Here is a 16,492-nt window from a genome sequence, read left to right as displayed (position 1 = left end):
AACTTAACATTCTTTATATGCAATTCATTCACATAATACTTTCCCTCTTGTTTTATTCAGAATAATAATAATAACTTACTTATCTTGGACATAAATTTGTAAAACTACTTGCATTTGATGTAAAGCAACTTCCGATTTTGATAATTATATTTTTGTTCTCTCTAAATGACTAACTTAACATTCTTTATATGCAATTCATTCACATAATACTTTCCCTCTTGTTTTATTCAGAATAATAATAATAACTTACTTACCTTGGACATAAATTTGAAAACAATTTATGTTAGGCCAAAATCCATAGATAACTCCTCTAACTTGCACTCATTTTTCAATTTAGTTATTCCATCTAACCTCGTTAAACCCTTTAACCCCATTTTTATATACTATTTAAATACAAAAAAATAATTTTTATATTTTTATTTATACTTTCAACTGCAAATTTGTACTTTGAAATTCGACGTTCATTCAAAGAATTTTTGTAAAAACAAATTGACGGATGCCTGTCGATTTTTCTTAAAAAGTAATAATTTTCTTTTCTTAATTTTTATATATTTTTGTACGAAAAATAACCAACAAATGTATATCAATTTTTTCAAAGTGCGCAATTGTTTTCCTTAAAAAGATTATTGACAACCTGATGTAATCCTTCGAATTTTAATATTTTTAGCAGTGTTATTAGTAATGCATTATATATTTTTCTTATCCGCATTGAAGATATGCACATTTTACCCTATTAAAATTGAGGATCTTCTCGACTAGCAAGTTATTTGTTGGAGAAAATGGTCAAATGATCCCCCAACCTATTACCGGATTTCTAACTACACACTTATACTTTGCGGAGGTCCTATTAACCCCCTGAACTATTTAAAGTTGAAATTATTACCTCCCTAATTGCTTACATGGCAAAGTGAGTGCGAAGAGTTTCTGGTCTTTGTCCCCTTAATGCATTATAAATTGCAAGGAAAAATGAAAAAAAAGTGAAATCCTATAGGTTAGAGTGAAGATCAAAAATAAATATTAAAACTTTGTTTTTAATATTCTTTTCATTTTTATTTTTCATTTTTTCCTTTATTTGTTTCTTTAAAAAAAAGTCAAATAAAAACATCCAAAGTAATTGAAAAATCAAAACAAACAAAATCAAAAGAAAAAAAAAGCTACAGAGAACAATTTGAAAACTAAGCTCCTTTCTTCCTCGGAGCTCCAATCGACGGTCCAATGCCTGAGCAACGCCGCATTGATACCGAAAAATCGAGGTACAGAGTTGAAGCCAACTTCAATCACGCCAAACTTGAAACACCTATGAAATTGTCAGCTATATAACTCCCATCATCATAGATCTGTCATGGGAATAACACAAAAAGCTTGGATAGATTTCTTTCAAGACAACTATCTCATCTCTAATTTTTTTTCTTCTTCTGAGCAACTTAGTAGAGCACTCATGACAACCATCAAATTTCACCATCACGATCTGAAAATCAATACCATTACAATATCTATCAAAACCGCACAAATCATAGATAGAAATCTCCTTCCCATCTTCACACAATCAAAAACTGTTAAGTAAATTATTTTACACCCATTTTTAAAATCAACCATTAGCCATTAAAACACCATTGAAATACCATCTTGAAGCTATTGTAACAAGCTTTTTCAGTTAACAATATTCATTCAAATAAATTAATAATGATGGAAATCTCTAAAAAAAAAGTTCTCAAAATATCCTCATCATAAAATTTTTGACAGAAAATTTATTTTTTAGGTCAATTAAATTGACAATAAATCTTATCATTTATGCACCTATTCCATAACCATAAATTTAATAATAGTTTTAGATTTGACAAAAAAAATTAAAAAAAGGGAAGAAAATATGGCATTGATATGTTCAAGATATAAAGAAAAAGGAGGAAGAGAAAGGAAAGAAAAAAGGAAGGGATTATCAGTAAAAAAGGTAAGAAAAAAAATAAAAAAAATTACACGTGTCAAATGCGTGGATTTCACTGATCCACATAAATGTGGTTGTGACTTTTTAGGGAGGTAATAATTTCAATATGAAATAGTTTAGGGGGATAATAGGACCCCGTGAAGTATAAGTGTGTAGTTGGAAATAATAGGTTGGGGGCTCATTTGGCCATTTTCTCTTATTTGTTGGGTTCATCAAAATGATGAAAAATTTCTAGTTTGTAATACTAATTCGTCAAAGTTGTCCACTTTTTATAACAATTTCTTTGGAGGACGCTTTCATAGGTCGGATGTTTTTGGTAGTCAATTTTTTACCCCTTTAATAAGCTCTAATTCTCCATAAATGGTTAGTTTTTAATATTAATATTATATATTTTTTGGATAAAAAAATAATCAAACACCACTCAAATAAATTTATTTATTCTTTGATTTTAGCAAGAAGTCAATTTTATTCTGAACTTCTAAAAATGTTTAATATTCTCTTTCTTTTGTTTCTTGGTCAAGTGCATTCATACTGAAATATGCATCAACTTACGAAGCGAAAAGATATTAATGGGAAATTGATCCTTAATTCTCAAGGAAAACAATTAAATATGTGATTAAGTGCATCAGTTAACACTCTTGTAGCGTGCATGTCAATGAGAATGTTGAAATGATCTTTGTGGGCATATTAGGAGTGACAAGACTAGAAATAACCTTATTCGGGAGAATATAGAATGACCTCTGTGACAGAAAAGATGAGAGAAGTGAGACTGAGATGATTTGGACATATGAAGAGGAGGTGCGTTGGCGCTTCAATGAGGAGATGCAAGAGACTGGTTCTAGGGGGTACACAGAGGGGTAGAGGTAGGCCAAAAAAATATTGGGGAGATGTGATCAGACAGGACATGACACAACTTCATATTATCGAGGACATGACTCTAGATATGAAGAAGTGAAGGTCGCATATTAGGGTAAAATGTTACTAGGGGTAGAGTGTTGTCTTGCATTGTGAAGGTTTTTGCGTAGTACTGGTCGTACCCTTGTAGTTCTTGTCATATGTTGTCTATTGTGTTTCGTTTATCACACTATTTTACTGTTGTTAATGCTTTTTTCATGTAGACTTTAACACTGCTTTTCTTATTAACGATTATGTTTTCTTCATTATTTTCATCTTCTTGTACTTGAGTTTTATGAACTTGAGCGGATAGTTTTCAAAAACAATCTCTCTATCTTTACGAAATTGTGGTAAAATTTGCGTACACTCTACCTTCATAGGCCCCACTTAATGAAATTTTACTAAATATGTTATTGTTATTGTTATAACATATAGATCAAAATATGATATTATATTAAATTCAACATTTTTAAAAATAAAATATCTACATTTCCAAAGAAATGAAAGATTCATGTACATGCCAGACTCAAGTGAACAAAAATTAAAAGATAATTCATGTTTACCATCTGAACAATCTCGTGTTAACACTCATCTTTATCTGAATTACGGTTGGTATTAACCATAAAATCAAAAGTAGGTAGCTATGGGCTTTTAACCTTTCCTTTTTTATACTTTTTAAGCCTAAAATAAAGCACTTTTATTTCATTGTCAAACACTTCCTAAAAATAAAAAAACGCTTAAAAACCAAAAACACCTAAAAAAAAAATCAGTGTAAATTCTTTAATTCTTTATTATTTTAACTGGAATCCTATAGAATTGGCCAAAAGATTCTGTCTTTCCATCACTGTCTTCCTTTTTCATTCGGAAAAAGATTTGGGGTATTTAATTTTGCTATACTGTTTTTGCTTTTCCGAGGGGGTGGGGTTGTTGCAGAGCCTAAACCTCTACATATTCTCTATCTCACTCTTTCTTCTTCACTAATGAACACTCAAAAGCTGCTGGCAAACATCCTCTTCAAAGTTCTTGCAATTCAACTCTAGCCAGTGAGTTTTCCTGACTAATTCTGTGTTTGTTTTTCATAAAGATCACCTTTTTATGCATTTTTATGAAGTAGGTGTTTAAGGTTTTGATTATATGTTGTTTTACTTACAAAATCTTGGTTTTTTTTTCTAATTTGATGTGTATTTCTCTTGGTTTGTTTTTTCTTTGTGTTCCTTTGAAATGGTACAAAGTGTATAATAAATAGGCTGCTTTAACCCTGTTATGTCACATGGTTGTCATTTCCTTGGGAAGTTTTCTGTTTCATCTTTGTTACTTTGTTGGTCTCTTTATCTTTGTTTGGTCCAATGATAATGTGGATAACAAATCAATGGAGTCAGCTGACTGTTTCTGTGCTTCTTTTTCATAAAGATCATTCTTTAATGCTTTTTCTTAAATGAGTTTTTCCATGGGGGTTTAAATCTTTGATTGCATGTTCTTTTACTTATAAAGTCTTGTTTTTTTCCTTCTGATTTGATATGTGTACTCTTAGATTCTCGCTTTTCTTTAAAATGGTACAAAAGGTATAGTTTCCTTGGGAGTGTTTTATGTTTTTTCTTTGTTACTTTGTTGGTGTCTTTATTTTTGTTTGGTCCGATATTAATGTAGATAACAAATCAATGAATCCAGCTGACTATTTCTGTGTTTGTTTTTCATTAAGATCACTCTTTTATGCATTATTTTGAAATGGTTGTTTTCATGGAGGTTAAATCTTTTGATTATATGTGCTGAACTTACAAAACTTGTTTTTTTTTTTTCTGGTTTGATTTGTATTGGGTTCTCTTTGTGTTTCTTTGAAATGGTAAAACGGGTGTGTGGATACAATAGGATGTTTTTATGTATGGTCACCTGGTTGTCATTTTCTTGGAGAGTTTGTTGTTTCATTTTATTACTTCTGTTGATGTCTTTATTTTTGTTTGGTCTGATGTTAATGTAGATAACAACCAATGGAGCCAACTGATGTTGCAGTCTCTGAAAACCAACAGCTCTCCGCTGACCCTCTGCCTTTTGCTAGAAGGTTGGCTTCTTACATCTGTTTTCTCTTTTAACAGAGTTAAGGTAAAAAAAAAATTGATTGAAAAAACGAACTTTTGTAATATACATTCTCTATGTATGATTTTGTTATGTAGTTATCAGTTGGAAGCCCTAGAGACTGCATTAAAGCAGAACACAATTGTTTACTTGGAGACTGGTTCTGGAAAGACCTTGATTGCAATTATGCTTCTTAGAAGCTATGCTTACCTTCTTCGAAAGCCGTCTCCGTACATAGCTGTTTTCTTGGTCCCGACTGTTGTTCTAGTGACTCAGGTAGTACATCTAGCTTCTCAATCTGGTCCCTTAAAATTCATCATCTTAATGCGTATATTTTTATGAATGGCTGTATCCACTAATTTCTCTCCCGTCTAAAGATTGAAGAACTATTTTTTCCCCATTAGTTTTCTCATGTTCTGCAGTTTGTTTTACTGTTTGAGTTTGCTTGGTTTAAGGTCCAAAACTATCTATTTGACTTGACATAATGTTGTTGATCTTGTGGTTTGATAATTACAAGCAAGGAGATTCTCTCATGATGCATACCGACTTAAAAGTGGGCAAGTATTGGGGAGAAATGGGTGTTGATTATTGGGATGCTGCTACATGGCAACAACAAGTGGACGCCCATGAGGTGTGTATGAACTATATTTTATCTTCAGTGATAGATTATTAACCGTTGCTTGAGTTGGCATTGAATATGGCTACTATGTTTTCAAAAGGATTCCAGTCCTAAAGTTACTAAACAACTATATGGGAATAAAATGGAAGTGACTGTTTATTAATCCTTTCTATAGCCCAAACTAATGGGACATGGAGTATATGCTTCTATGCTAAAGTAAGACCCGTATCTTCATAAAAATGCCCACAGCTGAAGGGTCAAACCCACTACAACCTATCTTTGGACGTTTAGGGGTTGTTTGGTTGATGGGATAAGGGATAACAATCCTGGGAAACAATCCGGGATTATTTTATCCCATGTTTGGTTATGAGTATCAATTAGTCTCAGATACATTTTGTGCTAAAATGGTGGGACAGCTAATCCCATGGGATATCCTTGTCTATCTCCTTACGGTAATCATTAGAGATCAAATTTTTTGTACAGATTAGTTAATTAAAAGAAATGGTTGTAAAAGCTAAAAAAAAAATTAGCTGCCCATAGTTGCGATTGAACTTGTGAGTTTTATGTTGTCTAGTGACTGGTATTGGGATCTCGTGGAATAGTAATGTGCTCTCCAAGGGAAGTCTCAAATGAGCTGCTGTTGTTTGCCTTAAGATCCTTTTTTTTGGGCAGACTCTCTTCGAATATATTAGATCTGGCATTCATCATTTATATGCTAGGAATTAAGTTAGGCATTGTATTATATATTACTTGGATGCATCATTAGTAATCACCCCAGGGTTTCGTCTTTCAGGTACTGGTTATGACTCCAGCAATACTACTTGCTGCTTTGAGGCATAGCTTTATACAAATAAACATGATAAAAGTTATAATATTTGATGAGTGCCACAATGCACGAGGCAAACACCCCTATGCCAGCATAATGATGGTATGTTGTTTGTGCTACGATTGAATTTTCTGTACAACAGTTTGTGCTAATTGTTGATTATATTTTCTAAAGTGCAATTTCTTCATCTGGACAATGCTTTTATATAATATGTGTCACTCTCTTGGTTCCAAAATACTTGACCCACTTTGGTTATCACATATCCAAAGTAAATTGTTTGAATAGATTATTATTAAGGAGTTCAGTATATAAGTGCCTTTGCTGAAATGAGTTGATAAATTGTCAAATAATATTTTTGTATGTTTGAGTTATCAACTGGAAATCCTTTACATGCTAGAAAAGAGAACTTGTAAAAACTTACAATGTAAACAATTAGCAAAAACTATCATCCAGGTTTGTTTCTTTAATAGCTGATTATATTAGACTTCAACTGCTTCTAGAAAATTCACATATATTCCTATTGCAGTAGAATAATGAGCGTTGGTGACTGTCTTATTTTGCATGAGATATCCTATTGCATGAAGGTGCTATGTGCTACAGTCATTTTTTTCTCTTTAGGTTGTGTATCACATCTCACACTGGATGATGGAATGAGTTGTTATTACGTGATTTTCGTCATTACTCACCTCATGAGATAACTTGTGGTATTGAGAGGACCAAGGCTCATTCTCTTGAGGTGGTACCAAAGTTAGGCACATTCACATTCCTTGTTTATCCAAATGCTAAGCTCCATATAATGTTGACAACACTCTAATTATCTAGGCCAGGGTGTGATCAGGGAGGGGGATTGTTAGAGTGCCACATTGGTTAAGAGCATGTATTATAGTCTCCTTTTATGGTCTTGGGCAATGTCCACATCCTGAGCTAATCCTGCTTGAACATGACTTGTTTTGGTGCTTGAACAATTCTTGTCTTAGAGGATTAATTTTCTTTCAGGAATTTTATCATCGCCAGTTAAACCATCAGAGCTCACAACTTCCAAGAATATTTGGGATGACTGCTTCCCCTATAAAGTCTAAAGGTTGGCAGGATTTGATCTTATAACTTTGGACATCTTTTGAGATGTTTCTACATCATACTGTTAAAGAACTGGTTATCTCACTTTCTCTGGATTCTCATGTTTTATACTTTTTGTGCAGGTTCTAGCACGGCAGATAGTTATTGGCAAAAGATTCGTGATCTTGAGAATCTTATGAATTCCAAGGTTTTCTCAATTGATCTTCTCACATTTATCTGGTTTCGTCTTGCACTCTGATTAAATGTAGTTCAGAGAAGAGACTGTGCAAGCATTAAAATTTTAGCTTTTGGATGTTTTTCATCAAAACATGGCATGATTGACATTAGTTTCTTGCTTAGAGTTGCACTAAGCAGAAACTGTGCTTATAAGCAGATGAAGATCATAAACACACATTTAGATGTATATTTGGTTCCTCTAATTGGGATCTGCCTTTGCAAATGAAGGTATACACGTGTGGTAGTGAATCTGTTCTGGCGGAGTATATCCCATTCTCTAATCCGAAGTTGAAGATATACAAACATGTGGATATTCCTTGCACATTGTTTCTTAGTTTAGCTCATGACCTGGAACAGTTGAAAGAAAAAGTAAGCAACAATTCTTTAGCCAATGGATTTTGTCTTTCTACTTTACATAACGTTCATGCAAATCTTCCGTCCCTCTCTGAAGATATCTTCCCTTGTATCAATTATTAGTTAGATTATGGTGCCTCTTTCCTCTGTAGTAGTTGTGTGCAAGCAGAAAACGGGAAGTGGCTTGAATGAATACTGAGACTACTAACTAAACCTTAATTTATCCTTATAGTAGCGATTGGAGCAATCACGTTGGCTTGTTCAACATGTGGGTCAGACATTTTTGCTCTTCCAATTTTAGTTGTTTTAACTTTTCTTATCATTGCAGCATGATTGTTCAATTTCAAAGTCAAACCTGTCTTTTATGAGTGCTGGAACTGCAAGAAGACGTTTATCAAAACTTTATTCGGCCTTCTTATTTTGTTTGAGTGAGATGGGTGCTTGGCTGGCTTTCAAGGTAAATTTTGTTCCTTGTTGGAGCCAAAATAAATAAATAAACTTTTTAGCCTTGATCATTTTCCTAACATGAGACTTCATTTTGAATCAGGCCACTGAGTTCTTGTCCCGTGAAGAAGTTGATTTCTTTTCATGGGGAGAATTAGATGTATGTGCTCAAACAATTGTTAGAGATTTCAGTTTGGGTGCATCTAAGATTTTTTCGGCTCGCTTACCTTCTGGTATCAGAGTTACAACATCCATTTTCTTTTCTTCCTGAACTGTAAGATTCTTTTTTGATTTCTTTCTGCTATCTGTCTCTCACTCACTCTCTCTTCCCTGTAAACATAGGGCCACATTGGTCAATTGGTGGTGATATTCAGGCAAATGCGGATGCTGGATATCTGTCATCCAAAGTTACTTGTCTTCTAGAGTCTCTTCTCGAGTACAGGTGAGAGCGGTTGAATATTGAATGTACTAATTAGTCAAAAGATTTAATGTCAGTTCAATCTGTTGGAAGTTTGGAGAATAGATGGGAAAAAAAGAAAAAGTGGTCGGTTAGATTCTTTTAACATTTTGCGTCTGCGAGAGACTCTTTCGAAGAAGGAAGGTTGTCTTTTTGTTTCCCTGGGCAAAATGGACCTGCTTTAATTTTCTTTCACAGATTCTGAGGAAGCACGTGTAGAATTATATGTGATTTAGTGTTGATGCAATTAAACATTTGTAAGATCTTACAGTTCCTTTGTATTGTTCTTGAGCATACTTTGGATTCATGAATAAATATGAACTTCCCCTGGTATTTAATATGGACAGTTTCTGAGATTATCCATTCTGTCGTAGGGAAATAGGATTATATATTTAGTGATTACCAACAAACAATCTTTTCATTGGTAACAGGGACCAGAAGGATTTGAGATGCATCATATTTGTTGAGAGAATTATTACAGCCATTGTTCTTCGGTCTCTATTGAATGAGTTGCTTCCGGAACTATGTGGTTGGAGAACTGAGTACACAGCAGGACATATTTCTGTGGTCCAGTCACAGAGTAGGAAATTACAAAACAAAATTGTTGAAGAATTTCGCAAGGGGTTGGTAAGTTAAAATTTGTTTTTGTTTTTTTGCTTTCTAGATAGTTTTTGAAGATTTAAAGTCTGATATCCATGCAAACACTGCAGGTGAACATTATTGTAGCAACATCTATTCTTGAAGAGGGCTTGGATGTTCAAAGTTGCAACCTTGTCATTCGATTTGATCCCTCAGCTACTGTTTGTAGCTTTATACAATCACGTGGACGAGCTCGAATGCAAAACTCTGACTTTCTTCTGATGGTCAGAAGGTATGTTTTGTCAATCTATTCTAATTGATACTATGAATGTTTTTCAGAGTTCTGACATTATTGTTTTTGGTGTATTATTTACTGAAACATTCTATTTCTTCTGTTGTCTGCACTACTGTTATACAAAGATTGAATGAATTATTTAAAAGAATCTAATAAACAATTACTTTAGCTCTTGACATTTTGTGCAAGTACCAATGTTAAAATTTGGAAGATTTGATTATAACAGTGGACTGATCGTTCTCATTTTGACTTAAATCCTAGTGGGGATGATTCGACCCTTACTCGCATGCACAACTATATGGCTAGTGGGGAGATAATGCGACAAGAATCATTACGTCATGCTTCTATTCCATGTTCACCTCTAGATGATGAATTGTATGATGAGCCTTGCTACAAAGTTGAAAGCACAGGAGCAATTGTCACCCTCAGTTCTAGCGTGTCATTGTTATACTTATATTGCTCAAGGCTACCATCGGATGGGTTTGTACTGCATATTCCTAGCTATGTGTTAAGGATTCTGGTATCTTTGAGTACTTCATGTGTTAAATATTGTGTTATTGTCTGACATTCAATTCAATTGTAGGTACTTTAAACCCAATCCTAGGTGTGTGATTGATAAGGAAACAGGAACCTGCACGCTGCAACTTCCCAAAAGTTGCCCTCTGCAAAGAATTATTAGTGTACAGGGGAATAACAAAATATCGAAGCAACTTGCATGCCTGGATGCTTGTAAAGAACTTCATCGCATGGGTGCCTTGACTGACAATCTTGTTCCTGATATCATGGAAGAAGAAACCATCAACAAAGAATCGGGTAATTCTAACATTTTCCATCTAATGTGTTTTTTTTTGGATTGTGGTGCTTGACGAAACCTATTATATTGTGCAGAATGTCAAATCCATACTGTTGAAGAATTAAAATACTTTCCACCAGAATTGGTTAGTCATTGCGGCAATGATTCAGAAGCACTGTACTACTGCTACCTAGTTGAGTTGCAACATGACTTTTACAACGATTTCCAGCTTCATGGAATTATACTTGCTGTTAGGACAAGGCTTAAGTTTGATGATGAAATAATGGCATTTGACTTGGACGTAGATAGGAGGGGACGCTTACAAGTTCAACTTAATTATCATAAAGTTGTTGCACTTACTTCTGAAGAGGTGACTATAATTTTGATGGATTTTCTCATCTCTTTATTCGTTACCTGTAAAAATGATTGCTGATACTTTTAATATATCTATCTCTTTTTCCCCAGATTCAACGGTGTCGGAGGTTTCAATCCAGCGTCTTCAGAATTCTTCTTGACCGTGATCTGAGTAAACTGCAGGACGCTTTGGCTGCAGTTCAATTACCTATTGGTTCTGCAGTTTCTGATTATCTTTTGCTCCCATCTTTGGGTACTACCCCTGAAATAAATTGGAAATGCGTGAATTCTTTGCTGTTTCCGTCTCAAGTTCTTGGGGATAAGCATATGGATTGCTGTTCTACACAAGGTTGCAAACGCAGCGTGAGCACCAAAACTGGGGTGGTATGTAGCTGCATGTTGGAGAACTCATTGGTCTTTACACCTCATAATGGCCATATATACTGCATTACTGGATTTTTGGATAATTTGGATTGCAACTCATTGTTGGATATGAGAACTGGAGAACCCATTACCTACATAAAATACTACAAAAAGCGGTTTGTACAATTAGCTTCTGATTTCCTGGTGCACCTTTTCCATATATCATCTTTTGGTTTCAAAATATTAAGTAAGATGCGGTTTACAGGCATGGGATTAACATATGCTTTGAAGAAGAACCACTTCTTAGGGGAAAACATATTTGTAAGGTGCACAATTACCTTCAAAGATGCAGAACACAGAAGGCTAAAGGTTTGGTCATATGGTTCTCCTTTTGTTATAATGCTTATGTATGATCACTTATCTTTGGCCTCCTTTGCAGATTCAACTGATTCATCTGTTGAGTTGCCTCCTGAACTTTGTTCCCTCATCATGTCACCTGTCTCTATTTCTACCCTTAATACCTATTCATATGTTCCTTCGATCATGCATCGGATTGAGTCCTTGGTTATGGCCTCAAACTTGAAAAGAATGCATTTGGATCACTGCACACTAAATATTTTTATTCCAACCGTTAAGGTATGTGCTGCTATGATCTCATCTCAGATCTTTGCTGTAATTAAATCGGTCTCTTTTAAGCTGTGTGCTTCATACATACTCCCGTGCTCGCAACTTACTCCTTGTTTTATTATTTTAGGTTTTGGAAGCAATGACAACAAAGAAATGCCTCGAGAAGTTTCATTTGGAGTCGCTTGAGACACTTGGAGACTCTTTTCTCAAATATGCTGCCAGTATACAGCTATTCAAGACTTACGAAAATCATCATGAGGGTCTTCTCACTGTTAAGAAAAACAAAATCATTTCCAATGATGCACTATGCAGGCTTGGATGTGCTCGTAAAATACCGGTAGGTATTCCTTGGTGATCAACTCCATGTCTCTATTAATCATTGAAGACTTATTGTTTTTTCTTTCTGATATGTCTCATCAATGCTTAAGACAACCAGGGGATATTTGCTCGTACACTTTGATCAAGGATTTGATATTGACTGTTAATTATACATGACCCCTAAAAGTTGTCAACTCTTGCATATAAACATTCTCTACTTCCCTTCCTTGCCCACCCAGGGGATATTTGCTTGTACATTCAATATTGGCTGTTAATTATGCTTGCCACCTAAAAGTTGTCTACTCTTGCATATAAACATTCTCTACTTCCCTTCCTTGCCCACCCAGGGGATATTTGCTTGTACATTCAATATTGGCTGTTAATTATGCTTGCCACCTAAAAGTTGTCTACTCTTGCATATAAACATTCTCTACTTCCCTTCCTTGCCCACCCAGGGGATATTTGCTTGTACATTCAATATTGGCTGTTAATTATGCTTGCCACCTAAAAGTTGTCTACTCTTGCATATAAACACTCTCTACTTCCTGTCCTTGCCCACACAACTGTTTACTGTTTGTTATAATGGAATTTTTTCTTTGAGAATTTGTTTGTTACAATGGAAATTAGTTGTTATTCATATTTGTAAAACATGCATATTTCGTCACTGCATCAATTGGAGTACATTTATCATCAATTGGAGTACATTTATTTAAGGGCATGGCAATTTTGAGCGAGTGCTTTTGGATACTTGTATAAGTACATATCCCAGTGGATTTATAAAGAGTTCCTACAGTTCCTTAATATTTTATTGGTCTTAACTGCATATTCTTCTGCATTGCTGGATGCAAATGCTATTTGAATTCTTTTTCCTTTTTCTTCTTTTGGTTTTCCCTTCAATAAATACCTTTGATTGCAGGGATTTATCCGTAATGAACCATTTGATCTTAAAGCGTGGCTCATTCCTGGTGATAATTCTCAAATTCACACCTTCGACGAAGAGTTCCTAACTTCTTCAGATAAAATGTATAGTAGAGAAAAACAGAAGTTTAAAAGTAAGAGAGTAGCTGATGTTGTTGAGGCACTAATAGGTGCCTACCTCAGCTCGGGCGGGGAAGTAGCGGCGTTATCATTTATGAAATGGCTTGGGGTGGACATCGATTTTGTTGATGCACCTTTGCCAAGGCACTTTCCCATGAATGCTGAGAAGCTAATCAATGTCAGATACTTGGAATCCCTGCTACATTACAAGTTCAATGATCCTTCTCTGCTTGTTGAAGCGCTAACTCACGGATCTTACATGCTACCTGAGATTCCACGATGCTATCAGGTTTTTCTTGTAAATGAATAGTATATATATCTTAATGTTGTTAAATACTTGGATCTATATTTTGCAGTTTGATTACTAAAATATATTGTTGCCTAGATTGGGGAAGTTGTGAACCTGAACATTTCATTAACCTAAGGATGCATAGCATTTGATGGTTATTCTTACAGCTACTAGTGACAAGGAAAGATGCCTTGTTTTAATTCATTCAAGGAAGTTTCAGGGTTTTCTATAATGATAATATGAATCCTGTCTCACTATCTTTGCATCGTAATCTAAATTCAATATGCATATCCTCACATTTGGACCAATATATTGTGTGAGCGTTCAAGATAAGTAATATCATAAAACAAGAGCAGTACTTTGTGGCTCTTAGGACACTGGAGAAAGAAATGAAACAATGTTGAGATTGAGAAAGTCAAGTTCGGGGTTTCCTAATTAATTATGACCTATGAGTTCCCAAGTAGAAATTGATTGCCAGAGCAGCAAGGTTGGCATTGATTTTAGAAGAGATTTCTTATCCTAAGATAATCCCAGTTGTTGTTCAATTCTTGAAGGATACGATAGAGCCTTGGTTCAGTGGAACATTTGGTGCCAATGGGCTTCTTCTATGACAAGTAATGGGGTGGCCTTGTGACTAAACAAGGGATAAATGAGACAACACCTGATTTCGGTTTTGGAATTTACAATGACCGTGATTTTCATTTGGGATACTTTGTGTATGCCATTTGTGTGCTTACCAGATTTGACCCTGCATAGAGAAAGCAATACAAGAGGCAAGCCTATTCATTAATGGAAGATACACGAACTTGAGACTCAAGGAGAACCAGCATTATACGCATCTTAGGTGTTTTGACTTGTGGAAATTACATTATTGGGCTGCAGGGCTTACTGAATTTCCATTTGGGAGAAATCAAGAGAGTAGAAGTGAAGTGATCAATGCATATTATTCAGCAGCATTGATGGGATTCACGTATGGAGATGCAAATCATGTTTCGGTTGGCTCAACACTTGCGGCCTTGGAAATTCAGTTAGCCACAGACTTTGTGGCATGTAAAAGGAGATTAACAAAATCTATACACCAAATTTTTCCAAGAAAAATAAGGTGGTTGGTATTTTATGGTCAAAAGAGACGGCATCCTTTGGTTTCTCCATCTGAAAGGAAAACATCAGGCTGGGGATTCAAGTTACCATTATTATCAGTCACTGAGGTTGTGTTTTCTGAATACTGCTTTTGTGAAATTGGCACTCACTAGTGTACCCAAAAATAGTACTGAGGATGGGTGGAAAGGATTTGTTTATGCCTTGGAAGCAATTTATAAGCAGAAGCAAGCTCTAAAGAAAGTAAGGGATGTAAGCCGTCGTGATGATGGAAATTCACTCAAATCTTTTGTGGTGGATTCATAGCAGAAAATGATCAGCACTAAACTTGAGAGGGTCACTAATTATGCTTGTTAGATTGTTCTTCTTGATGGATCAATCATTTCCATTTGTTAAACTTCAATAAATATGATTTGAGGAACAGAGAGAATACCAATGTGTTTAGTGACCAATGTCACAAAGTTCATGTTTTACACTGGACCATTTTATTTGGAAGCTTTTTACTTGAAATATGCATCATGATCAATTATGTTCACAAAATAAATCATTTTCTGTTGTGTCGTGGTTCCATTGCGGTATGTTCAGCCCTCCTTGCACACTGAGAGGATAGATTCACAATGGCTACATTCATAGTTTGTTCTTTTAAAATCAATATTCGTGTCTTTTTAACTCTCTTGATTCACATGCTGATATGATCACCTGGCTATGCAGCGCTTGGAATTTCTTGGAGATGCAGTGCTAGATTATGTTGTTACAGCACATCTCTATTTCAAGTATCCAGGACTGACTCCAGGACTAATTACTGATTTGAGGTCTGCCTCCGTAAACAATGAGTGTTATGCTCAGTCTGCAGTTAAGGCTGGCCTGCACAAGCACATTCTTCATGCCTCGCAAGATCTGCAGAGGCAAATACTTGGTACTGTTGAGGATTTCGAAAAATTGGATCTTCTGTCCACGTTCGGATGGGAGGCTGAAACTACTTTCCCAAAGGTATTGCATACTTACCTCAAAGTTAAGACATAACACTTCATCTGAGAAACCCAAATTTAAGAAATAGAAGAAAAAAAGTTCCTGAATGCACTTTCTGCAATCAAACTGTAAATATTTTCCATTGTCAAGAGCTTCATCTTAAGATTAGTGCGGATTAATTGTATCGTATGTGCTACAGGTTTAGCTCATTTTCTTTTTTTGGTTCGATATAGGTGCTTGGAGATGTTATTGAATCCCTTGGTGGTGCGATCTTTGTTGATTCTGGCTTCAACAAAGACACTACATTTCAGAGCATACGACCTCTTTTGGAACCATTGGTTACTCCTCAGACAGTAAAGCTCCAACCAGTAAGAGAGTTAAGTGAACTATGTGACCAGAAAGGTTATATAAAGAAGAAGGATGTCGTCTCTCGTGAGAACGGTGTAGCATATATTACAGTAGAGGTTGAAGCAAATGGTGTTATTCACAAGAGCACGTGCTCGGGACGAGACAAAATAATGGCCAAGAAGGTGGCTAGCAAAAATGTCCTCAAGTCTCTGAAAGAATGTCCATCCAATGCTTAGGAGTAGTTACTTTTCTGCTACTTCAGTTTACGGAATTTCTAGAAATCCTTAATATTTTAAGGATCATTTTGGTTGTTTGATTTCTTCTCTTGTTAGAACTGTTTGGATGTGCCTTCCATTGTATTTGGTTGCTATTTCAATTAGGCTACTATATAAATGTGTCATTTAATTTGGCTTTATTTCACATTTATATCCTCCAACTTTGGGGTGCACAAGTAGAGACTTAGGGTGTGTTTGGTATGAAGTCCAATTTTCTCATGTTTGGTTGGATTAAATGTTTTTCAAA

General features: G+C 35.1%; 1 protein-coding gene across 2 annotated transcripts; it reads left to right on the top strand.

Moving 5' to 3' along the window:
- The first annotated feature begins 3,660 nt into the window (after positions 1-3,660).
- Positions 3,661-16,395, top strand: LOC102580326 (endoribonuclease Dicer homolog 2-like). 2 transcript variants are annotated; one of them, XM_015314104.1, is made up of 23 exons: positions 3,661-3,879; positions 4,812-4,892; positions 5,005-5,182; positions 5,424-5,537; positions 6,319-6,453; positions 7,348-7,432; positions 7,551-7,615; positions 7,873-8,013; positions 8,327-8,455; positions 8,546-8,675; positions 8,785-8,884; positions 9,331-9,526; positions 9,610-9,770; positions 10,035-10,253; positions 10,357-10,586; positions 10,662-10,936; positions 11,032-11,459; positions 11,549-11,652; positions 11,723-11,919; positions 12,038-12,247; positions 13,145-13,555; positions 15,365-15,643; positions 15,856-16,395. In XM_015314104.1, exons 2-23 carry the CDS (start codon positions 4,822-4,824, stop codon positions 16,204-16,206), a joined length of 4,209 nt encoding a protein of 1,402 aa, XP_015169590.1. In that variant the 5' UTR covers positions 3,661-3,879; positions 4,812-4,821; the 3' UTR covers positions 16,207-16,395. The 2 variants fall into 2 exon arrangements, with proteins under 2 accessions (XP_015169590.1, XP_015169591.1); XM_015314105.1 differs by lacking the exon at positions 6,319-6,453.
- The last annotated feature ends 97 nt before the right edge of the window (positions 16,396-16,492 follow it).

The sequence above is a fragment of the Solanum tuberosum genome, unplaced genomic scaffold (assembly GCF_000226075.1).
Source record: "Solanum tuberosum cultivar DM 1-3 516 R44 unplaced genomic scaffold, SolTub_3.0 scf00279, whole genome shotgun sequence".
NCBI classification, from domain to species: domain Eukaryota; kingdom Viridiplantae; phylum Streptophyta; class Magnoliopsida; order Solanales; family Solanaceae; genus Solanum; species Solanum tuberosum.
Note: the sequence above shows the minus strand (reverse complement) of the source record. Positions and strands in the feature narration are given on the sequence as shown.